Source organism: Phocoena phocoena, chromosome 13, assembly GCF_963924675.1.
Source record: "Phocoena phocoena chromosome 13, mPhoPho1.1, whole genome shotgun sequence".
NCBI classification, from domain to species: domain Eukaryota; kingdom Metazoa; phylum Chordata; class Mammalia; order Artiodactyla; family Phocoenidae; genus Phocoena; species Phocoena phocoena.
Genome location: NC_089231.1, coordinates 66,491,340 through 66,515,993, shown reverse-complemented (window position 1 = coordinate 66,515,993; position 24,654 = coordinate 66,491,340). Strand labels below are relative to the sequence as shown.

Genomic DNA, 24,654 nt, shown 5'->3' with positions numbered 1-24,654 from the left:
GCACGACCTGACCAGAGGCTGGTTGCAGGCGGCCCACAGTCTCCACCGCGTGGTCCGTCGCTGTGCCACGCTCTGGAAGCAGAAGGCGCTGGGCCTGGGCAGGGAGCCTCAGCCCCCTACGTCCACTGTGTGCAGCAGGAGAGTGACGTTTGAGGGTCCCCTTCCCAGCCACCTTGCTGCTGGGGCTGGCAATGCCTCCCTGGAGACCAAGAGGACAACAGCTCCTCGTGGGCTTCGGGGAGCTCTGGACAGCCTGCCGTCGGCCGCTGGGGACACCCAACTCCTGGAGCTGTGAGTAGCCCTTCCCTCACCTCTTCCTCCTTGCTTCCACCTGCGGCAAAGCTTGGATGGTACAGGAATGACACTGGGCCCCGAGGGTCATGGCCGAGCCACTCGGAACCCTCTGTACAGGATCCTGCGCCCCCATTCTTCGTCCCTAACCAAAGGGACCATAGCCTCTGTTCCTCCCGAGCGTGGGAGAGAATGTACGGTTCCTTAGCAAAGGAATGGGCCGTTGGGCAGCCCCCCTCCCCCGCAAGACCTGGTAGTCTCCCCACATCTCCCGTGACAGCCAGGAAACAGGTACCCTCTTGGAAACCCCACTTTTTTGTGACCTGGCCCCGCCCCATCCCCACATGCTCTGCTGCTGTAGCTGACAAGGGCCCCATCTCTGAGCCTGCTCCAGCCTGGTTGCCTGGGTCAAGTGAGACAGCATGGGTGGAGCACCCGTCGCCAGCAGGCTCACTGGAATTACTAGAAGTTCAGTAGGGTGCCTGGGGCGGAGCCTTTCCTTCTCTCTTCAGTCTCCCTGTAAGATGGAAGGGGTCGGACTGGATTACCCCGCCTCACAGAAGTCTCAGGCTCCAAGCAGCCCCTGGGCAGCCTGGAGGAACAGCCTGTGTTTCTTCCCAGGAATGCTGCCCGCTGGGCAAGAAAGCAACCGCGACGCCCAAGCTTCCTGCTGGAGCCCATTGAGAGCCAGACGCCCCTGGGGTGTGGCACCCTCGGGGCGCAGGGGTAGGTGGTGTGATTCTGGGGACTTCAGGGCCGGTGGCCCCCCTTCTGTCCTCCTCGGGAGGGTACCACGCCTGACCAGCTCCTGTCTTCCCTCTGCTCAGGCCTGAGGCACTGTGGGAGCATGGCCTAGGCGAGGTCCAGCCAACAGGCCTTGCGCTGACAACACCCTTCCTGGCAAAAGCCCAGACAGCACTGGACCCAAGCAGCCCCCTGCCAAGCACCCCTGGCCTGAAGCCACCGCCCACAGCGAGTACAGGCCCGGAGCTGTTGCCCCCTTCTTCCTTCATGATGCGTGGGGCGGAAGCACACACCTGGGTAAGTCCCCCTGGTTACCTGGGGTCCTGTTCTTTGATCTGGTCTTCGTGCCAGTGCTCTCCTTTGTGCGCTTGGTGCTGTAGCCACAGCAGTACTCATTGCTTCAGGAAGATGCAGGGAGGCCTGTGCAGGGGCCAGCATCCTAGGGGCACAGCAGGGAACAGCCCCCAAGGCCCATCCCTGCTCGTGACACTTACATGGTGGTGGAGACAGAAGAAACCCCAGCATGCAGACGAATGAAGAGACTGTGGATCATGGAGGGTCATACAGGCCCTGGTGATAAGTCTGGACTTTAAGAACAGGAAGTTGTGGAGGACGGTTGGCGGCTGTGCTCGGGTCCAGCAAAGGGTGCTGGTGGCTGGGACTGGGCGGGTGGCTGTGGATGTCGTGGGAGGCAGACTAGGTAGGGCTTGCTCTGATGAGTCTGATAAGAGGGAAAGAAGGAATTGCGGATGGCTCCTGGGTTTCCGGCCTGAAAAGCTCAGGGAGTGATGCATTCTTTACTGTGAGAGGGAAGACGGAGGGTGGGAACCCAGCAGCTGAAGCATCACAAGTGTGTCTTGAACCTGTCAGATTTGAGGTAACGCAACAGATTCAGCCTGGCCTTCAGGAACAAGGTCAGGGCTGGAGATCAAAAGTTAACTACTCACAGCACAGGTTGAAGGTAAAGAACTGATGGGGTCATGGGGAGGAGTGGGGCCGAGACTCTGGGGCCTGTGACGTAGGAGTCAAGGAGTTCGGGCAAGGAGGTGAGGAAGCACGAGTGTGCATTGGGCTTGGGCCCCCCAAGGCACTGGTGCCTGAAGAGCTGCGACCTAAGTAGGGGTGGGGAGAGGGTGGGGGATGGGAGAGTGTCCATTCCCACCAGAGGACATTGTCACCAAGAGGGAAGGGAGGAGGGTTGTAGCTGTGGTTGGACACGAACAGTTGCCACTGAAATGCACGGTCCCTGCAGGAGTGGGTGTGAAAGGTCAGTAAGGCTGGAAACAGCTGCTTGGGTGGTCGTGGGACTCTCTATTGGTGTCTGGTGCTGAATTAAGGGGCAGGACCAGGTGAGCTGGCCGCAGCAGGTGCAGGTGTGGGGAGCCCCAGCTCCCCTCCTTTCTCCTTCCCTGCTCAGTGTTCATTCTTCCTTTACAGGCATCAGCCCAGCCGACGATACCTGGGCTTAAGTCCCAGGCCCCTTCATCCCTGGCCAGTGTCCCCAACCCCCGACTGCTCCTTCCTGGGGACTTCACAGGCATCAGGCCTGGGCCTGGCTCTGACACTGCAGGTGTGTACCTGGGGCCTGTCAGTGCCTCAAGTGCTCAGGTCACTCCCGGCACCTGGAATCCCTGGGTTCAGCCCGGGCCCAGACGGGAGGATGGTCAAGATCAAGCTTATTCTCCTATTACCACTGGCCACATGGACCTGGAGGCCGAGCTTGAGGGCATCCAGCAGCAACTGCAGGACTACCAGACCACGAAGCAGAACCTCAGGTGAGACCCAGAAACCCGCGTGGCACCCATCCATGGGGAACAGGGGGAGCTGTCTGCCCAGTGATGGCCCCTGCATGCAGGCGGCACCTCTCCCCTTCCGTCCTGCTCAGGAAGGCCCAGGTTGGCCTTACCTTCAGGAAAAGCTGAGCAAAACTTTACACCTGTGTCTTGTGGAAGCCGGTGGTCTACCGGGCGAGCGTGACTGACATGGGATGATGCAGTGAACTGCCCTGCCCTGCTTTGTCTGGGTCCACAGCCCACGTACCCCACGGCCAGGCCTGGGACCCTCAGTGTGAGCAGCAACCTTAATCAGAGGGAAGCGGGCAGGTCCCACACGGCCAGCTCTGCACAGGGAAGAGGACAGAGGGCGTTTCTGCCTGATGGTGGAACAGGAGCCCTTCTCCCTCCACCCACACCAGAAGTGTGCTGGGCCTCTGCCTGGGGCCAAGCCAGGCAGCAGGTGTGTTACTCCCTCAGGTCCTGCCAACGGCAAGCAAGCAGCCTGCGGCAGTGGCTGGAGCTGAGCCAGGAGGAGCCCAGGCCCGAGGACCAGGAAGCAGAGCAGCAGGTTCAGGAAGAATTGCAGGAGGTGAGACCTTGGGCAGCCCCGGGACGCCTCCCGGGATGGCTCCCAGGCGGGGCTTCCTCTCAGCCTGCCCTCTCAACCTCCCCAGGTGGAAGCGCAGATCCAGCAGCTGGCCTCCAAGTTGCAGGCCCAGCGCCAGCCCATCCGCACCTGTATCGCCCGCATCCATGCCCTGCGGCAGGCTCTGTGCTAGTCACCACCCCACGTCCAGGAACAGAATGCAAAACTGCAGCGAGTTTTTTTATTTCAAAATGTTGCAATTAAATGAATTACTGTTCAGAAGTCTCCCACTTTTCATACAAAAATACTGTGCTACTGATACAGTTGAAAAAGTTCAAATGGCTTCTCCTGCAGGAGAAATTCACAGCATCCCCAGGAAACATGAAATCTGGCCCTGTCCCCACAATCAGTGGCTCCCCAAGGACTGCGTACCTGTTGCCTGGGGACGGGTTTTCTAGGCACTGACATTCTCCCCTCCCCCACACATCAAATACACCACCAAGGTTCCTTTGCCTCCAACATAAGCCCCTGATCAATAGCAGCAACTTTTCTGTAGGTCTGGATACAGGGAGGGGACCGAAGCTCTCCCCTGGCCCCAGCTGGGCCACCACCAGCTAGCTGCCTGCCCCTTTTGCTTTGGACACCACTGAGGGGTTTGGTTATGGGTCCTGCCTACTGGAAAGAGGACCTGCCAGCTCCAGAAGGTCACTCACTGGGGCCTGCAACGCCCCGAACCATTAGTGAGCACCCTCGGAAGTTGATGGCAGAGTCGGAGGTGATGCATTCAGCCATAAGTGCAAAGAGAGAAGACAGCTTTTCCCAACAAGCAGGTTGGGAGCAGTTGCATTAAAGGCCCTGGTCTGGGACCCACAGTCAGTGCCAGGAGGCACCTCGCCCCATGCAAGGGAGGCCAAAAAGCAGTGATAGGAGGAGCAGCAAGAAGGTACTTTAACTACCACTTATCTTAAAACGGAAATCAGAACAACTGAATGCTCAGCCAGGAGATGTAGAATCTCCAGTTTATACAAAACGTTAGAAAATCTCCAAGAGGGAATCAATCGTCCTGGCCTGCACTTTCTCTTCAGGTGGGTAGGGGGAAGATGTAGGTCTAGGACATGAGAGGGGCTCTGACAACCTTGTCTGCACCCTGGACAGCAGGGACAGAAGTCACCCAGGTCCTGCCTGGTCAGACCCGATGGTCCCCTCCCTAGACAGCCTCAGAGGTCCCCCTTGAAACCTCACATTTCTGTGGAAAAGACCCCTCAGCAGCTGTAGCCATGCAAGAGGCTCTAGAGAGAGCCCAGAGCCTCCCCGAATCGGATTTTCTGTCCCGCTTTCAGCTTGAAGTTGAAGTCCTTGGGGGCCTCGAAGATGAGCACAATGGTGGAGCCCAGGTTGAACTCGCCCAGGTGCTCGCCCTTGCGCATGGGGATGCCCTCCTTGTTCATGTGCGTCACGAAGCTGAAGTCATTGTAGGAGCCCTTGCTGTACCGTGGGCTGTTTGTGTGCAGGTCCTGTGGGAGATGGAGGCAGAGCACGTGGACCTTGAACACACCTCTGCTGCCGTCCTGAACCTGTCCCCCACCCTGCTCAAAAAGGGAGGTCTGGACAGCAGCTCAGGCCATGGACTAGGCCTAACCTGGTAGCCCCTGACCAGCTCTGAACTGGAGGGAAATGGAGGATTCAGACCCCCAACTGTTCACTAGTACGAACGGTGCCACAACACCAGCACCCGGGGGGCTGAGGGGCAAACTGACACCAAGAGGGGAAGCCCCGCAGGCATGGGTACTACGGCACCCCTCACACACTTGGCCTCCATCAGCATGCCCCACCCCACCCCACCCAAGTTCCCCTTGTGTTTCTGCAGCAGCAAAGTGCCAGGAAGGGAAGTTAATTCCCTCCCTCACCAGCCACCTCGAGACAGGGGTGGGTGGGGGATAAGTAGAGCAGGAGCTCAGGGCCCAGCCCCTCCTCAGGGCAGCTGCTCTGCACAGCCAGGCCTGGTGGGGGATGTGCCCTCCTAGAACTTACAGTCCAGATGGATCTGGCTGCACAGGAGACGGTGCAAGTGGCCTAGCCCTTGGGCTTCGGCAGGGTCTGGGCTCTGCTTACCTGGTCAAAGTAGATGCGGATGGAGCCCACGTTGGTGGCCCCAACAGCCGTCAGTGAGAAGAAGCCGTGTTTCCAGTCCCCAGTCAGGACTACCCGCTCATTGTGGCAGAAGAGCTCTTTGATCCAGCGGGCCATGCCGGGGTTCACGGACATCAGGGAGCCTGTGGGGACAGACACTGCCACTCCCTGCCCATCGGGAGGACAAGCCTCCTAGAGCCCAGTGTGTCTACTCTGGGAGGGCCCAAGACCCACTGTACCCCCATGTCATTCCAAATGCAGAGCAGGCTGGCTCCCAGCCTGCCCCTGCCACCCATGCCCAGCAGTCACCTCACAGCTTTGGAGCCTGCGTCTCCTGATACCAAGAAGCTGAGGACCTCTCTGAGTCCCCCAGGGGCAGGTCCCACCCATGTGCTGGCCCAGGCCTACCTGGGAAGTGGCGCCGGTGGGAGACAGTCCAGTCAGTGGGGGAATGGAAGCAGTGGTAGTCCCCGGGGGCCAGGTAGATGACGCAGTGGTAGAGCTCGTTCCCTTCTCGGGTGACCAGCTGGCTCCTGAAGGAGCCACAGGAGGTGGCTGTGGGGCAGACACGAACCAGGTGCTCAGACAAGCACTTGATGCTACCCAACACGGAGCCTGCGTGCAGCCTGGACACTGGCTCCAGGGAGGCCTGAAGCTGCGGGCAGAGTAACTACTGGTCCACAGGCCTCCCTCCCGGACCCACTCCCATCCCCACCCTCTACCCTCTGACATCCAGCGCAGCCACACCACAGCACAGCTGCCTGGCCACCACCAGGCCGGAACCCACCTGGTGGGAAGGGCAGGTCCTCTGTGGGGATTCGAGGGCCCAGGAACGACTCCAGTGAGTAGGTGACCCCCTTCACCTGCTCCACCTCGCAGTTCTTCACCTGCCCGAAGTTGAGGATCTTCCCATCCGATGGACTGATCTGGAAGGGCCAGGAGAGGCTCGCTGTGGGGGAGGGGAGGGGGCAGAGGGCAGGGCCACCTCCTTCTTGGGGTTTGGCCTGGGAGGAGTGCCCACCAGGCCACCTCTTCCTAAAGGCACAGCCAAGAGCTGCCTGTACGGAGGCAGGAGTAGAAGGTGGGGTTGGGGCCTCACCACGCTGTGCAGGCCGCACACTGGCCGGGCCTGTGGCTTCAGCTTGCGCCGGAAGAACTCGCTGAGGTTGCGGTAGTGGTGCAGGTCCTCCACGGCGGCCTCCTTCATGTTAACCCCGAAAGTCCAGATGTACAGGCTGTAGACGGGCCTGCGCAACCAGTGCGGCAGCTCCACTTGGTTGAGGCGGCCCCAAGCCCGCGATAGCAAGCGCGTCGGCACAGACTTGTACAGGGCCACCTGCAGGCCGCGGGCAGGTGGGTGAGTCAGCCACACCGTGTGCTCACCCCCCAACCCCCTCCTCCCCATCAGCCGGTACCCTCTCCCCTCCCCATGGGGGCCACCTCCCGAGGCCTGAGCAGCTTGTCCCCACGAGGGCTTTGTGACATGGTTGTCTCTCACCAGGAACCAGACTGAGCTTCCAAATCTCTCATCTCTCACACACAGTACTGGCCAGGCCTGTGACACAGTGACTTACAGCTCAGCTGTCAGCCATTTCCTGCAGACTTCCCACAGCAGCTACCCGACTCCCTCCCCAGTCCCCGGGGAGACTGGCCAACACAGCCTCACTTCTTGAGGTGGGGAGGGGCAAACAGATCTGACACAGTCACACAGGCTGTGGCGCGGGCACTACTGCCCGAGTCCCAGACCAGCACAGAAAGCAGAGGCCTCTGGTGCGTGGGCAAGTCCACAGCCCAAAGCGCATGTGCTCATCGCCCCCCACCCTGAGGTTGGGGACTCTCATGCAGATGGGTTGACCACTGACACCTGCGCTCCGAGGGCCTGGACATGCCCGCTGAGCCCACCTGTCCACACAGCTGTCCCCACCTGGTGCTCCTCCAGGAGGCAGAGGGGACTCGGCCTCTCAGTCAGACCCTCCTGCCAAACTCAGGGCCAGATGACCCAGAAGGGGCAGCCTCTTAAACCTCAAGTGCCTCTGCCATAGTGGGACGTGCTTCTAATTGGTGGCTGCTGCTTGCTGAACACAACCAAGACACCAAGTCCCCAAAGCATAAAAGCAATGCCACTCCAACTTTAAACACCTTTAAAGAGGCAATAAGTTAGCGGCTCCCAGCACTCCCAGCTGACGCCCATCTGCGGGGGCAGCCCAGGGCTGCCCTATGACCCCAGGCCTAATGCCCAGAGGTGCCCCTGAGCTTTCAAGCCCTGGCAACGCCCACCTGCGCTGTCCAAGGGCCTGGGAGCAGGGTTTCTTCCTTGGGGCCAGCTTGCCTGAGAGCCAGGCGCAGCCAGGCCGTTCCCTCACGCAGCCCTGCCTGGGGCTCCTGGGTCCTCAAAGGCATCCTCACCCAAAGGGGCCCACACAGGCTCCAGCCTCCCTGAACCACCCTCTGGCGTCCAGAAATTAATTTGGATTCTTCTCAAAATCACCCCTAAGCTCTTTTCAGGCACCATTTTCTGAATGCCCAATGTGGGTTCTTTCCAGAAGCAGAGTCCCCACATGGCAGAAATGCAGGCAGAGACAGCAGGCAGTGGACGGTGGGCCATTACAGTCACCTGTCTGTAGCCCACCCTCTCCACAGGCTCGCCTTCCAATGTGACCCTGTTGGAGCGCTCAGGCCCCACAGCACCACCTCTGATCTGACAAATGTCTTCTCCTCCTCGGTCTCCTGGGCCCCAACCTCAGGCCTGCCTGGGGGGAGGCCAGGCCAGCAGCCCCTGCACACTTACCCTGCTCACAGGTCTCCATCCCACCCGGCTGAGTGGCCTGAGGGCGCCAAGGGGCAGGAGGTAGTAGAGGACCGTCAGGGGCCAGGAGCGCAGTTTCAGGGCGGGTTTGGACATGCAGCTCAGCTGTCCCAGCCTTCGCCTCAGGGCCAGCTGGGGGAAGTACAACCTGCAGGGCACATGTCCGCACACAGCCAGGGTCAGTGGAGGACTGGGGGCCCCACCTCACCCTCAGCAGGTTCGCCTCTCGATGGAGTCGGGCAGCACCGGCCAAACTCCTTCATCCCAACCCCACTCTGAGGTGGGGGCTTGGCTGCCTCTGGTCGGCAGACTCACTTCCCAGTCTCCCCACCTGCCTGTCAGCTGAGACACACAGGGTGAGGCGCCTCTCAGATGGAGTAGCTTCTGAACCTGGCAGGGACCCCGGAGAGGACCTTGGGGCTGAGTGCACCAAGAAGATGGTGCAGAACCTGCCTTGCGGCCCCCTACCGGCCTGGGGCCAGCTCTGCCCACACAGACTCCAAGGAGAGCTAGTCTGATCCCCCTTAGCCCCTGGCAGCGCAGGGTCTGGGAAAATCTCTTCATGGCTCCAAGCATCTTATTTCCTCATTTGAGGGGCCTGACAAGATCACGAAGGAACACACAAACATGCACAAGCACTAGTGCGCGTGTACACACACACACACACACAGAGACACACACACACGCACGCACTCACGCTACTGCTCCATCCATCCCCGTGCTCTTTCTGTATCAGGTCAGGTTCTCCAAAACGATCCAGAGGTTGGTGGGGATAAGCTCCCCGCCAACCCTCAGGCCACCTTCCAGGTCTGCTGGGGCCACATACACCTGACCCAGGCCCCTCCTCCTTCCGATAAAGGTAGGTGGGCCTTCCCCAGACCCCACCAGCTCAAATTCAGCGCATTAAGCCAGGCTCAGCCTCGAGGGAGCCAGACTCTGGGATGAGCCTTTCCACCGGAACCCTGGCCCTCCTGAGGCATGACACTGAGGCCCAAGTCACCTTGCCACATGCCTAGGACCTAGAAAGTGCTCCTGAGGCCCCAGTGTGGCCATCACAAGACCACACTGCTACCCACTCTGAGAATGTCCCGGGGCTTTGGTTTCCTCATCTACAGAAACACTGCGTTCAACTGGAGAATAAGGCTCCATCTGTGCCTGTGTGCTCTCAGAGCAGCTCTGTCCTCTGCCCCCAATTGCTCAACAAACCAAGGAACAAAGAGGCACCTCAGCTGATATGAAAAGCAGAAAAAAATGGAGAACTGAGCCGAAGGCCAGGCCCTGCAGCTCAATGGTGGCCCTGGGAGGCGCTGCTTCTCCACTGCTCACCAGACCCCCTGTGTCCACTGTCTCTCCCATCCCACCCCCTCCAGCTTTAAAAAGGTCTGGCAAGTGGGTAGGGGCCAAGCAAAGCCTGACACATCACTGCTCTCCCCTGGGCTCCCCCCATCCACCTTGCTCTCTGCAGAAGTACAGGGACCAATCTCGGAGGAGCTGCGCTGCAGCGGGGTGGGGGCACAGCGCAGACACTGGCCCACCAGCCTGCTGGCCCCCCAGTACCTGAAACGGGCTCTCCGACTCAGGTCCCCCAGGCCGGGCCCCTCCAGCCGCGGGGGCTGGTACCCCGGCCCCCTGCCGCCGCCACCACCTCCACCTCCACCACAGGGCCGCTGGACGTGAACTCTGACCTTTCGGAGGTCAAGGCAGGGCGAGGCCAGGTTAGGACGCAGCCGTGACCCGCAGCATCTCACCATTTTGCCGGGCGGAGCTCCGGTCCTCGCCGTGCCTCTGACTGACACATGGTGGGCGGCGCAGGGAGGCAGTGCCAGGCTCGCTCCCTTTGTCTCTCCTCGTTCCTCCCTTCCCCCCCGAGCTCCTGCGCTGTCACCGCTCCTCGCCCCGGCGGCTGCGGCTGGGGGACCGCTCCCTGGCTAGGTCCAGTCCAACGGATCAGGGCTGTTGCAGAGACAGGCACCGATCACACACCTGCTCGGCCTGCGCACTGGCCCCGCCCTCGGCCCGTTCTGTCCCTGGCCTGGCTGCCTGCCTGCTCCCAGCAGGGAGGGGACCCGGCGCCTCTGAACCCAGGAGCACAAGCGGGAATCTGAGCCCCGCGCTCCAGGCGGGCGCCCAGCGTCGGCCTGTCTGCGGCCCCGGCGGCCCCTCCCTCGCTGGGACCTGACCCATTTTCCTTTCAGATGACAAAGTAGCATCTGAGGGATGAGGGCGCAGGAAGGCGGGAGAGGCGCGGCGGTGAGACCCCAGCATCTGGCCTGCTCCGGCTCTGTCCTCGTCGTCGTCCCCAGCCCCCGTCTCAGGGTCCCCCATACCTGCCTCCTCTGAAGAGGGGCACCAGGGCGACCTCAGGGAAACCGGCCACCCCGCCTTCCCATCTCTCTCGGGAGGAACAGCACTTTGGTCCGCGACCGCCCAGCTCCCTGAGAGGACGCCCAGCCTCTGCAGATCACAGGCAGGGGGAGAGCAAACATTCTGCAGCCTGGGAGTCACAGCCCTGCCCAGCGCAGCCCCCAACCCACGCGCCCCACGTCGTCTTTAGATGAAGACATGCGGGGTCCCAGGGCTGCTCCGAAGGCAGAGAACTGACCCGGCCCAGGCCCCCGCGTCAAGACCGAACAGGAAGCCCCAACTCGGACATAGCTCGACCCTCACAGGCTGAACTTCTGAGGTCCTGGGCAAACCCACCTCAGCCAAGGAGGTGAAAACCGCCAGCCTGACACCTGCCAGATCTCTAGGTGTGAGTGGCCGTGGGGCTGGATGAGGCTGACTAAGGTTTGGACGTTAGCATGGATTTCCACCCCTGCCAAGGCCCACCCCACCTCAGACCAGGACCCCTCGGCAAGCTCATCTCCCCAGGCTACCCGCCTCGCTGAATGGCCGTTGAATGGCAGGAGGGTGCCCGCACAGGCCGCCTCCTGCCCAAGGCCCCATGGACACTCTGGCTTTTGCCTGGCCAGGCTCGAGCTGAGGTCCCACTATCTCCCTTCCTACAGCCCACCTGCCGAGCACAGCCCCACCCACCTGCCGAGCACAGCCCTGCCCCACCCTCCCAGCCTCGGGGCCCCAAACTCGCCTCCTGGTGGCTCCCCAGGAAACAGGCCCAGCGGGGTGATGGGCAGTCAGGTTTGCGCCTGAAGCTAGGCTCCAGGACAAGGCTCTCTCCCCGACTCTAGAAACTCTAGAAAGCTTGGGCTGCTCGCACACCCAGGATTCACAGTGGGGGCTGGCGACGCCTTGTGGGCGGGGATGGGAGCCAGGCCTCCTCCTGCCAGTTTTCCACAGTGGGACCTTGACCGCTGCAGGATGTTGTCAGAAAGGTACATTCAGGAAGCCACAGACAAACCCAGCTTGGCCCAAGACCTCAGGACCTCAAAGCAGATCCCCCGTGTGTGCCTTTGCATTGCATTCTCCCCCAAGGCCTCCAGTCCAGGGGCATGACCGGGCCACACAGCCCACCAGGGCAGTGGAGGGGACTCTGGGGGACCAGCCCAAGGAGCTGCTATCCTGGAGAGACTCCAGGAACTGCCCTGAGAAGTTGGGCAGGAGGTCTTCAAGCCTCAGTCCTGTCTCCGTCACTACTCTACTTCCTCTTCTAAAATGGGACACTGAGACCAGGGTCAGGTTTCTTTTAAATCACCAGTGTTCCCCAAAAGGCCCCCAGCAAGCTGACATGAATTCAGCTGTCCACCAGGAAACAGGCCAACACCCTCTGACTAGCTCAGAGCCGCAGGACGGAGGGAAGGGGTTCCCTAGTGGTCACCCCTTCTCACTTCCCAGGAGCAGAGCCACTTCCTCAACCAACAGTGCTCCCAGCATCCCCATCTCAGAGCCCCACTTGCCCTCTGCGCCTACAGTGGCCTTTGGAGGCCAAGCTAGAGCTTTCTCCCTTTCTGGTTCCCTGAGAGCAACTTGGGGAGTTCAGGCCTGAAGGAGGAGCCTGCAAGGAGAGCGCCCTGAAGTAGAGAAGAACAGACCCCTTCCCTCTCTCCTGAGAGTCTCAAGGACACTCTGTGGAGGTGAGTTTGGGGCTATGACCAGTAGGACTTTAAAGTCATTACATGGCCATATGGAACATGAGAACACAGAGGCTTTGGTGGGGGGCAAGGACAATCTGGTTACTGTGATCCTGGATGCCCTCCCCCCACTCTCGCCCTGAGAGCTGGGAAAGGCCTTGCAAGTCACACGTGCTCTCTGAGTCTCAGTTTCCTCATCTGGAAATGGGAGGGGTCCTTCCTCCGCTCACCCATCCTGAGTCTCAGATCAAAGCTGTGACCAAGGCCAATAACAACTCTGCTTAGAAACCCCACGCCTCTCTTCCATCCAAGAGCTTAGTGCAGCCTCACCCCCCAGACCTGGCTCCCAATGCCTCCCCTCCCTTTCCAAACCCACGCTCTGGGAGGACAGAAGTTTGCTACCACTGGGAAGATGGAAGGAACAGGGCAGAGGAGGCAGTTCTGACAGAGGAGCCCAAACACAGGGGCAGCGATGACGTGAGTAGGAAGGGATGGCTCAACAGGACCATGCTGGGGGGAGCTCACCTTTGCCAGGACATGCTGTTCTGGGGGTTCACACCCCAGAGGTGCTGCAACATCCCCACCCACCCCTCACCGCCCTAGACGAAGGCCTTGCAACCCTGCACGTGTCCAGCCCGAGAGCCCAAGGACGTGCTCCTGCTCCCTGAGTGGAAAGCTCACCGGGTGCCAGTTACCTGGCCTGAAGCCTCAGCAGAAACCCCCAGTGCCCCCCAAAACATGTGTCCCCAGCCTGACTTGCTGTGCACACTCCCAGCTGGGTAGCTGTGTCCAGGTGGGGCCACCAACCATTCCTCCCCTGAGTTCCAAGGCTAGAAGCTGACAAAATGTCAGAAGTAGGGAACCAGGAAAATGGATTCTCCCAGGTGAAATGGGTGAGCCATCTTGGGGAAGCCTTGGGCGAGAGAAGAGGAAGCAGAGAGAAGAGTCCAGAGGCACCTCTTTCAAGGGCGGTAGAGATGGGGACAGGACTCGGCAGGACTCTTTCTTAAATCCCCTGAAGGAAAGGAACCTTCTCTGGGGCAATCCTTGGCACTAGCGGGGAACGGGGTCCTGGGAAGGGCGGGGTGTCACCTCCTCCTGCCCCTTGGCTGGTACATGGTGACAACTGCAGCATGTCCGGGTCCCACCGAGGAACACTGCTGCTCCCCTCCCCCTCTGGCGCCCGTCCCAGACCCTTCGGGCAGAACTGAGGAAATGGGCGCAGGAGGACATCGAGCCGCCCGCAACGCCCACATTTCCCTTTTCCGGGCCGGGAGGCAAGGAGATGCTACACGACGCGAAGGAAGTGAGCTCATCCTGCCCGGCCCCGTGACCCACCGTGCGGGGCCAGGGAAGCCACACTCGATCGGGGTTGGGGGGTGGGCTCCCTCAGGCCCCAAGCGGTGAGGGGCGACCGGCCTCCCAGCTACGCGAGCAGGCCTTCCGCTTGCGCGGGGCGGCTCGGCCGCGGCCGCTCACTCACCAGCAGGTGGTCCGCTCCGCTGGCTTCCGCGGCGCCGAGCTCCGGCTGAACTCGCAGGGAGGCGCCGCTCCTCGCTCTTCGGAAGCCTGACTGCGTGCGGGTGCTCGGCTCCACCCAGTCAGGGGCAGCGGCAGGAGACCGGACACCAGGCTCGCTAGTCAGCCGCGCCCCGCCCCCCAGCCTGGGGTTCCTTTAAGGGAAGGGGCGGGGCCAGGGGAGCGGCGGGAACAGGCGACCGGCCGATGGCCACAGGACTTCGCGGGTGCCTCCTGAGGGCGGGGCTGGGCTCCCTGGGCCGTGAGCGCCTCCCACACACCCCTCCGGGCCGCCAGGGCCTCCACGTGCTGCGGACCTCACCCGAGGGCCGGCTTCTCTAGACTGAACACAAAGCCACCTCCAGACACCTTTTCTAGCCCTCAAAGCCCTCAAAGCCCTCGCTCCTTCATACACCCGACCCTGAAGACAAAGGCTGCTCCTCACCCCACCCCCTCTCCTCCAGGCAGACATACCCTGACACACAAAATCCCCCGGTGCAGACCAGCAAACAAGACCCAGTGGGCAAGGTCCACCCCCGCCTAGCACGTAGGCTTCCTAGCGGGGATCAAGACCTGTGGGGTGATTCTCACCTTATCTTTCTACCCCACTAGATGGTACCCCACTGCAGGGTCAGCACCCTACCCCCATGCCCACTGAAAGCAGTCAACGTGGGATGGAATGAACCAGCTTAATACTTTTTAGGGGAGGGGGGGTCCAGCGGGGACCACCACCACTACTCAACCACAAAAAGCATGTGGAATTCAGGAGCCTGATTAGCTGAACAACCCCAGCTTCTTTTGACCACTGGGAATTTAGTTTCTAAAGCAACATTTAGACCAGGAAGAGAGCTGACAGGGCTTGTGAAGAGATGGGCAGCTCAGCCAAGGCAGCCTGGAAGAGGACACAGCAACATGCAGACACAGCCCCACACACCTGCCCCCTCATCTGGATCCAGCCCAACCAAGTGCTCCATAACAAGCTGGAGGGATCCTTGGGACGCCAGTAGGAACTGGGAGGCAGGGAGGTGCACAGCCCACCTCAGCCTCCTAGCCTGGGCTCACAGCATTCTCGGAGCCCCAGCGAGACTTTAGACCCCTGCTCACCTCAGAGCTCCAACCAACCACCACTTGAGATGGAATAAAAAGGAGTTAAAGCACAGGAAGATGGGATACACAATCTTAGCAACACTAAATTCCAGAACCAGAAATCCAGGAAGACCGTCCTGACTTCCCCAAAGCCTGCAGTGCATCCAGCAGGACCGAAGTTAGACCTAAGGGGGAAAAACAAGTCTGGATCAAAAGCCCAGATTCTTATTCGCTGAGCGGCCTGTGGAGCACTGATGCTAGGCCGTTCCACATGGACCAGAACTCCTCTGTAATCATTCAAAGCCTCTCAGGCTGACTGGTGTCTAGGAAACTCATAAACCAGCCCACAGGTCTGCCCTGAGATTAGCCCGCCCAGTCTTCTAACCTGCCCTCCACCACGTATATCTCAGGAGGGAAATGCCTTCTGGACAATATTCCAGACAATACTCAACATGATTTCTGGAAGTAAGAAAAAAACCCCTTGGAAGGTTTACTCTCCCAGCCCAAATGAGGTCCCTTCCGGCCACCCACACTTGGTCCTTAATTTCTAGTCCTCCCACCTTCTTTGGACTCCCCTGGGCGGGAGTGCCACCTAGTGCCACTGCGAGGCTCTGCAGTCCCCAGGCCACTTGGCCGCAGCACCCGTGGACAGGCCAACCTCCTCAGGCAACCCACTGCCAGTCCCCCGTTCCTTGCAGAGTGAACTCCGTGCCCTGCTGTGCCAGGGGACAGAAGGGAGTGGCGGGGCAGGGGTGGCAGGTGCTCTCTGTTAATTCTCATTCCCTGGGGGCCGATGGAGGCCCCTCGAAGAAGAGAGGTGATAGTCGGTGTCCCAAGGCTGGCACGAGGAGCCAGGGGCAGGTTATCAGCCTCACAGAAGCCTGGGCAGGAGCCCAGACAAGCACGGACTACCCTCAGGTGATTCCTTCATCTGAAGGCTTCTCACAGCCCTGCCAAATTCTCCCTTCATGTTCTCAAATGTTTCCTAGCAATCCCACCAGCCCAGATGACTTCTCTGCCACCCAGGTAGCGAGGAGGGTGCAGCAGGGTAAGGAAGCCCAGCAGAAAGCTCCCTCCAGGCAGGAGCCCAGCCTTGTCCATTCCCTTTCCCCTTAGTGGTGCAGGCACAGAGCACCCCCTTGGGCTGGGGGAGGCAAGGGAGAGGAAAGGCTGGAGTGGCTGCCACAGCTCCTGGCACATACCACGAAGGAGGTCCCTGAGGCCTTGAGATGTCCTCCTGCCCTGGAATGAGGCCAGGATTCTCTGAGGTCAGAGCTGGGCAGGCAGCAGGGTCTACTTCCCACCAACTTGACTGTCTGCCCATTTTAACATCCAGAACTGTCTTCTCAACACCTATTAGGTAAGAGATAAAATAGTACTTACTGAATCTCCACCCCCTGCCAGCATAGGACCAGGTATTTATTTACACCTACGTCATTCTCATTTAACAGCAGCCTGTTCACAGGGGGGAACAATAAAGCTATAACAATTACAGGAAGTTTAAAAACATGCAAAACATGTTCTACACTGTCCAGGGTCATGGACTCGTGGAGCGAAGGAAATGCCAAGTGCAGATCGACGGGGTAGCGGTGAGCGACGTGGGAGACCTGACAGGCTGATCTGGCTTTATTCCTTTTCAGAACTGGAACGTCACACCTCACATTTTAAAAATACTAAACTGAGGGCAGAAACAAGGAAGCAGTGCTAACGCACCCCATGGCCAGACGAGATGACAACAAACCAGATGTGCTCAGATGTGGACTGAAGTGTTTAGGGGTGAAGTTTCATAATGTCTGCTATGTACTTTCAGTGGCTCAGAGGAGAGTCTGTACATATGCACAGAGACAAAGCAGATACGAGGAAACATTAATAACTGGTCACTCAAGCAGTGTGTGTGGGTAACAATTCTCTCAACTTTTCTACTCTGTTCAAAAGTGTTCACAATAAAATACTGGAAGACTTTGCTTTAAGCCACAGAAAAACCTCTAAATTCTACTACTAGGGAGAAAAACTCAAGACCACACTCAGCACACAGCGCCTCTCTGGCCCTGAGGCGGCATCATGCCCACCACTGCTGCTTCATGAGGCGGGTGGGGCAGTTCCGAGCTGAACCCCTCCCTCCTGTCCAGGCAGCAGCCCTCCGATGACCACAGCCCACTCTGCAGCCTAGGGCCCCATCTCTGCAGAGTCAGCTCCTTGGTTTGCAGGAGGAGGGACACATGGATGGCTTCTTCCCCAAAGGGCCCCCCTTTCTATCAGGCCAGCTTCCCCACCGCCTGCACCTCTGTCCTCAAGACCCGTGAAGGCAAAAAGGACTCCTCAGAAGCACCAGAGACCAAGAGAAATCTGCCACCAGATGCCACCCTTCATGGAACAGGAAACCCCGGCGGGAGGGGGGCGGCACACCTGGGCACTCCCCCCATACACACCTGCCATCCAGGTCACCTGGTGACCTGGGCTTACAGACGCTACACACCTTCCACCCCTCTTGGTAAGAAGCACTTATGAAGGTCTGTTCCCCCCTTTGACTTATAGGGACAAAAAGGACAGCATATCTGACATCACAGCTGCCGCACAAACGCAGACTGCGATGCTCGGGCACAGGCGGTGGCCTTCCAGCTCCGGTCAGTGTTGCTCCCTTGAAGCCAGTTCTCCAGAGAGGCCTGGTGGCGACCACCCTCCCCACTGAGGCCAAACGCCAGGCCCAGGTAGCCCAAATAAGGTAGCCGGGCTCTTTGACCCCAAACCCTGACCTTTTTCAGGAAGGACACCATGAGTTCCTGAAAAGAAACTCGTGGAAGCGTCCCCTCCTTCATACGCGGCACTCGGCCTGCTCGAGGCTCCAGTTCTAAGGGCAGGGCGTTCTCCTGGTCTGACCAGAGCCAGAGGAATGTGGTGGATTCCTTGTTCCGTGCTATTCAGACTAAACGTTAAACTTACAAATACTCTGAGCCAGTATAGACAGAGAATAAACACATGAAAATGTTGAAGTGGACTCACATTTAAAGAAAAGCAAATTACAAACTGTATTAAGGTATGATTCTTTTTTTTTTTTTTTTTTTTTTTTTTGCGGTACGCGGGCCTCTCACCGTTGTGGCCTCTCCCCTTGCGGAGCACAGGCTCCGGACGCGCAGGCTCAGCGGCCATGGCTCACGGGCCCAGCCGCTCCGCGGCATGTGGGATCTTCCCGGACTGGGGCATGAACCCATGTCCCCTGCATCGGCAGGCGGACTCTCAACCACTGCGCCACCAGGGAAGCCCTGTATTAAGGTATGATTCTTGATGTTCCCTATTTCCTCCACTGCTCTCAGTAAAGAGCTACTCTACCCCTCCATCCACACAAGTCAAAACTCACGAGTCATTTTCAATTTCTCTCTCCCCCCGCATGCAATCCATTAGTGCATCCTGTCCATTCTCCCCTCAAAACATACCCAGAATCGAATGTGGAATCTAAAAAATACAGAAAACTAGTGAATATAACAAAAAAGCAGCAAACTCACAGATATAGAGAACTAGTGGTTACCAGTGGCAGGGGGGTGGGGGTGGGGAGGAATATTGGGATAGGAGAGTAAGAGGTACAAACTATTAGGTATAAAATAAGTTACAAGGACTTCCCTGGTGGCGCAATGGTTATGAATCTGCCTGCCCAATGCAGGAGACACGGGTTCGAGCCCCGGTCCGGGAAGATCCCACATGCCACGGAGCAACTAAGCCTGTGTGCCACAACTACTGAACCTGCACTCTAGAGCCCAAGAGCCACAACTACTAAGCCTGCGTGCCACAACTACTGAAGCCCACATGCCTAGAGACCATGCTCCGCCACAAGAGAAGCCACCGCAATGAGAAGAATGAGAAGCCCGCGCAGGGCAATGAAGAGTAGTCCCCGCTCGCCGCAACTAGAGAAAGCCCGCACACAGCAACGAAGACCGAACGCAGCCAAAAATAAATAAATTAATGAATTAAATAAGTTGCAAGAATATACTGTACAACATAGGGAATACAGCCACTGGTTTATAATAACCTTAAAAGGAGTTTAACCTTTAAAAATTATGAATCTCTATATTGCACACCTGTAACTTACATCAACTATACATCAATAAAAAAAATACCAGAATCGAGTGCCTCCCCCTACCCCAACTCCACTGCTCCCCACTCTGATCCAGGCCACCACCTTCTCTTGCTGGGATCCTGTCAGAGCCTCCCAACAGGTCCCCTAATCTGTCTCCATAGCAGCCAGGACGACTGGATCAGAACCCAGATTACTCAGCACTCACTCAGAGGACAGGCTGAGCTGGCGCCACGGGTCCTCCTGCCCTCCTACCTTCCTGCCTTCTGTGCCTCCAGCCACAGGGGCTCTTTGTTCTCCCTAAACAGAGACAAGTGTTCTCTATCCATCTCAAGCCTCTACCTGGACCACTCTCCCGGCCCCTCAGATGCCCCCTCAGCCCACATGGCACTAAGCGCGGCCTTCCTTCCTTCCCTGACTGCCTAGGTCCCAGCCCAGCTCTGCCCCAGCCTGAGACACTGTGCCCTTTACCTATGTTCTCTCCACGGCCTTTCAACCACTAGACATGTCCATGTGTCCATCTGTTTCTCAGCTATCTCAGCCCCTAATAAGGGAAGCTCTCTGAGGACGGGAGCTCTAGCTCTACCAGTGGATCCCCAGCATCTCAACAGGGCCTGGCATATGGAAGGAGCTCAAAGATCTGTTGAATGAAGCAGCAAATTCAAGAAGAGAGGAATGGTGTTCATCTATGACAACTGTTTCAGTAACACCCAGTGTGGTTCATATACCCAGCAATGCCTATTACAAACGGGTACAATAGTTTTAGACGACAAACATGTAGCAAAAATCGTGCAGGTGCCCAGACCCCTTCAGACAGCAATTCTACACTGAGGCATTCAGCCTGAGGAAAAGGCCTACGTGCAAAGATGTGCTCTACAACGTTAATCACGATGGTAAAAACCACCAGGGCACCAGAATCCACTATGGTAGCAGAGCCACTTAACGTATGTAGTTACATGAAGTCTTGCAAAATCATCATATGTAGCAATATGTATAAGGTAAAAAAGGCAAGATACAAAACAGGAGTAGTTGATCCCTGAACAACACAGGTTTGAATGCGCAGGTCCACTTATAAGCAGACTTTTTTCAATACGTACTACAGTACTACGTAATTGGAGGATGTGAAGCCACGCATACCGAGAGTGGCCTGTAAAGTTATATGCGTATTTTCAGTCGCTGGGGGGAGGGGAGTCAGTGCCGCTAACACCCGCATTGTTCAAGGGTCAACTGTATATCCATTTAAAAAAACAGACAGACATCAAGTGAAAAATAAAGCCCGTGATTATGCAACAAGTCGTCAGGTGAGAAGGGATGGGAATCATGACTGTCCTCCCAGTTCTCCAACATTCTGTCAGAGCGTTACATCACCTCTGTCATTTACAAGAGAATGAGACTGACTTCCAGAAGGGGGCCAAGACCATTCAATGGGAATGTGCTGGGAAAACTGCACATCCCCATGAATGAAGTCAGATACTTAACCTTACACGATATAAAAAAACAACTCAAAATGGATCAAAGACCTAAACATAAGACTTAAAACTATAAAATTCTTAGAGGAAAACAGGAGAAAATCTTCATGACACTGGATTCAGAAATGATTTCTTAGATATGACACCAGAAACACAGGAAATAAAAGTATAAATAGATAAATTGGACCTCATCAAAAGATATGATCAAGAGAGTAAAAAGATAAGCCATAGGGTTTCCCTGGTGGCGCAGTGGTTGGGAGTCCGCCTGCCGATGCAGGGGACGCGGGTTCCTGCCCCAGTCCGGGAAGATCCCACATGCCGCGGAGCGGCTGGGCCCATGAGCCATGGCCGCTGAGCCTGCGCGTCTGGAGCCTGTGCTCCGCAAGGCCGCAGCAGTGAGAGGCCCGCGTACCGCAAAAAAAAAAAAAAAAAAAAGATAAGCCACAGAATAGGAGAAAAATGTTTGCAAATACATATACCAGATAAGGGTCTAGTATCCAGAAAAATAAAGAACTCCTGCAACTCAGCAACGAAAAACCACACAATTCAAAAATGGACAAAGGGGGACTTCCCTGGTGGTGCAGTGGTTAAGAATCCACCTGCCAATACAGGGGACATGGGTTCAAGCCCTGGTCTGGGAAGATCTCACGTACCACAGAGCAACAAAGCCCATGCACCACAACTACTGAACCTGCGCTCTTGAGCCCATGCTCTGCAGCAAGAGAAGCCACTGTATGAGAAGCTCGCGCACCACAACAAAGAATAGCCCCCGCGTGCCACAACTAGAGAAAGCCCGCGTGCAGCAACGAAGACCCAACGCAGCCATAAATAAATAAATAAATATATATATATATTTTTAAATGGACAAAGGGCTTGAATAGACGTTTCTCCAAAGATATATAAATAGCCAATAAGCAAGTGAAAGGATGCTCAACATCACTAGTCATTAGGAAATGAAAATCCAAACCTCAATGAGATACAATTTCACACCCATTAGGATGGCTATTATAAAAAAATTAAAAGGTGGATTAGAGACCTAAATGTAAGACCAGACACTATAAAACTCTTAGAGGAAAACATAGGAAGAACACTCTGACATAAATCACAGCAAGATCTTTTTTGATCCACCTCCTAGAGTAATGGAAATAAAAACAAAAATAAACAAGTGGGACCTAATGAAACTTAAAAGCTTTTGCACAGCAAAGGAAACTATAAACAAGACGAAAAGACAACCCTCAGAATGGGAGAAATATTTGCAAACGAATCAACGGACAAAGGATTAATCTCCAAAATATATAAACAGCTCATGCAGCTCAATATTAAAAAAACAAACAACCCAACCCCAAAATGGGCAGAAGACCTAAATAGACATTTCTCCAAAGAAGATATACAGATGGCCAAGAAGCACATGAAAACCTGCTCAACATCACTAATTATCAGAGAAATGAAAATCAAAAATTACAATGAGGGGCTTCCCTGGTGGCGCAGTGGTTGGGAGTCCGCCTGCCAATGCAGGGGACACGGGTTCGTGCCCTGGTCCAGGAGGATCCCACATGCCGTGGAGCGGCTGGGCCCGTGAGCCATGGCCGCTGAGCCTGTGCGTCCGGAGCCTGTGCTCCGCAACGGGAGAGGCCACAACAGTGAGAGGCCCGCATATCGCAAAAAAAAAAAAAAAAAAAATTACAATAAGGTATCACTTCACACAAGTTAGAATGGGCATCATCAGAAAATCTACAAACAACAAATGCTGGAGAGGGTGTGGAGAAAAGGGAACCCTCTTGCACTGTTGGTGGGAATGTAAATTGATACAGCCACTATGGAGAACAGTATGGAGGTTCCTTAAAAAACTAAAAATAGAATTACCATATGACCCAGCAATCCCACTCTTGGGCATATACCCAGAGAAAACCATAATTCAAAAAGACACATGCACCCCAATGTTCATTGCAACACTATTTACAACAGCTAGGTCATGAAAGCAACCTAAATGCCCATTGACAGACGAATGGATAAAGAAGATGTGGTACATACATACAATGGAATATTACTCAGCCATAAAAAGGAATGAAATTGGGTCATTTGTTGAGATGTGGATGGATCTAGAGACTGTCGTACAGAGTGAAGTAAGTCAGAAAGAGAAAAACAAATATCGTATATTAATGCATGTATGTGGAACCTAGAAAAATGGTACAGATGAACCGGTTTGCAGAGCAAAAGTTGAGACACAGATGTAGAGAACAAACATATGGACACCAACGGGGGAAAGCGGTGGGGTGGGGGTGGGGGTGGGGATGGTGGTGTGATGAATTGGGCGATTGGGATTGACATGTATACACTGATGTGTATAAAATTGATGACTAATAAGAACCTGCTATATAAAAAAATAAATAAAATTCAAAAAATTTTTTTTAAAAAGGTGTTGGTGAGGATGTGGAGAAAGTGGAATCCTCATACAATGCGAATTGGAATATAAAATGGTACAGCCACTGTGGAAAAGTTTGGCAGTTCCTCAAAAAGTTAAACATAGATTGACCATATGATCCAGAAACTCCACTCCTAGTTATACACCCAAAAGAACTGAAAGCAAAGACTCAAGCAGATACTTGTACACCAATGCTCACAGAAGCACTATTCCAACAGCCAAAGTGGAAACAAACCACTGTCTATCAATAGATGATAAACAAAACATGTTCCATCCATAAAATGGAATACTATTCGGCCTTAAAAAGGAAAGAAACTCTGAAACATGCTATAAACATGGATGAATCTTGAAAATCTGGTAAGTGAAATAATAAGCCAGACACCAAGAGACAAATGTATGATTCCACTAATATGAAGTACCTAGAACAGTCTTCCCAGAGACAGAGTAGAACAGTTCTTAAGGGGGTTGGGTAGGAGGTAGACTAGGGAATATTATTTAAAAGGTACAAAGCTTCTGTTTGAGATGATGAAAAAGTTCTAGGAACGGATAGTGGTAATGGTTGCAAAACAGTATGATGGGGCTTCACTGGTGGCGTAGTGGTTAAGAATCTGCCTGCCAATGCAGGCAACACGGGTTCGAGCCCTGGTCCGGGAAGATCCCACATGCCGCAGAGCAACTAAGACCATATGCCACAACTACTGAGCCTGTGTTCTAGAGCTCATGAGCCACAACTGCTGAGCCCATGTGCCACAACTAATGAAGCCCGTGCACCTAGAGCCCGTGCTCTGCAACAAGAGAAGCCACCTCAACAAGAAGCCTGCGCACCACAACAAAAGAGTACCCCTGCTGCCGCAACTAGAGAAAGTCCACGTGCAGCAATGAAGACCCAACGCAGCCAAAAATACAATGCAGGGAACATGGGTTCCATCACTGGTCCGGGAAGATCCCACATGCCGTGGAGCAACTAAGCCCGTACGCCACAGCTACTGAGCCTAAGCTCTAGAGCACACGAGCCACAACTACTGAGCCCGTGCGCCACAACTACTGAAGCCTGCGCACCTAGAGCCTTTGCTCCCCAACAAAAGAAGCCACCGCAATGAGAAGCCCACGCATTGCAACGAAGAGTAGCCCCCACTCACCGCAACTAGAGAAAGCCCGCGCACAGCAATGAAGACCCAATGCAGCCAAAAATAAATAAATAAATTTATTTTTTGAAAAAAAAGAAAAAGAAATAGACCCCAAAATGACAGAAGATGATGAAAAGGAGAAAAGGACTTTGAGACAGCTAAATAAACAAGCACAATATGCTCAAAGATTTATGGGAAAATATGATCTTAATGAGAGAAATGGAAGACATAAAAAAGAACAACTTGAAACTTCCAAAATGAAAACCAGAATGTCTTCAATGAAAATTTCTACAAAAAGCTACCTGAATAAGTGAATTTAATAAGATTGCAGAAATTTTCATATATTGCTAATGGGAATACAAAATGGTAAAACAACTATTAATACTTTCAAAACAGTTTGGTGGTTTCTTATAAATACACAGTTACCTATGAATAGTAATTGAACTTTTAGGTATTTACACAAAAGAAATGAAAACAAATGTCTACACAAAGACTTAAACACAAATATTCATATAGACTTTATACATAATAGTCAAAAGATGCAAACAACCCAAATGTCCACCAACAGATGAAGGGTTAAAAATAATATGTGGGGCTTCCTTGGTG

At 55.5% G+C, this 24,654-nt stretch overlaps 2 protein-coding genes across 7 annotated transcripts in view; one reads left to right on the top strand and one right to left on the bottom strand.

The window, feature by feature from the left end:
* Positions 1–3,589, top strand: part of SFI1 (SFI1 centrin binding protein) — a 71,032-nt gene extending 67,443 nt beyond the window's left edge. For all 5 annotated transcript variants that reach the window (XM_065889380.1, XM_065889379.1, XM_065889378.1 and 2 more), the window contains 7 exons: positions 29–291; positions 913–993; positions 1,119–1,332; positions 2,473–2,605; positions 2,711–2,810; positions 3,288–3,399; positions 3,485–3,589. In XM_065889380.1, coding sequence (XP_065745452.1) covers positions 29–291; positions 913–993; positions 1,119–1,332; positions 2,473–2,605; positions 2,711–2,810; positions 3,288–3,399; positions 3,485–3,589 — 1,008 coding nt within the window. The remainder of the gene's footprint in view (positions 1–28; positions 292–912; positions 994–1,118; positions 1,333–2,472; positions 2,606–2,710; positions 2,811–3,287; positions 3,400–3,484) is intronic.
* A 737-nt stretch (positions 3,590–4,326) lies between these two features.
* PISD (phosphatidylserine decarboxylase) overlaps positions 4,327–24,654 on the bottom strand; it is a 38,523-nt gene continuing 18,195 nt past the window's right edge. The window contains exons 2-7 of one of the 2 annotated variants that reach the window (XM_065889790.1): positions 8,315–8,480; positions 6,626–6,862; positions 6,314–6,452; positions 5,935–6,081; positions 5,509–5,669; positions 4,686–4,910 (exon numbers count right to left, since the gene is read on the bottom strand). In XM_065889790.1, the coding sequence (XP_065745862.1) occupies positions 4,686–4,910; positions 5,509–5,669; positions 5,935–6,081; positions 6,314–6,452; positions 6,626–6,862; positions 8,315–8,480 (1,075 nt within the window). Of the gene's footprint in view, positions 4,911–5,508; positions 5,670–5,934; positions 6,082–6,313; positions 6,453–6,625; positions 6,863–8,314; positions 8,481–24,654 lie in introns of both variants that reach the window. The other variant, XM_065889791.1, reaches the window with a different exon arrangement.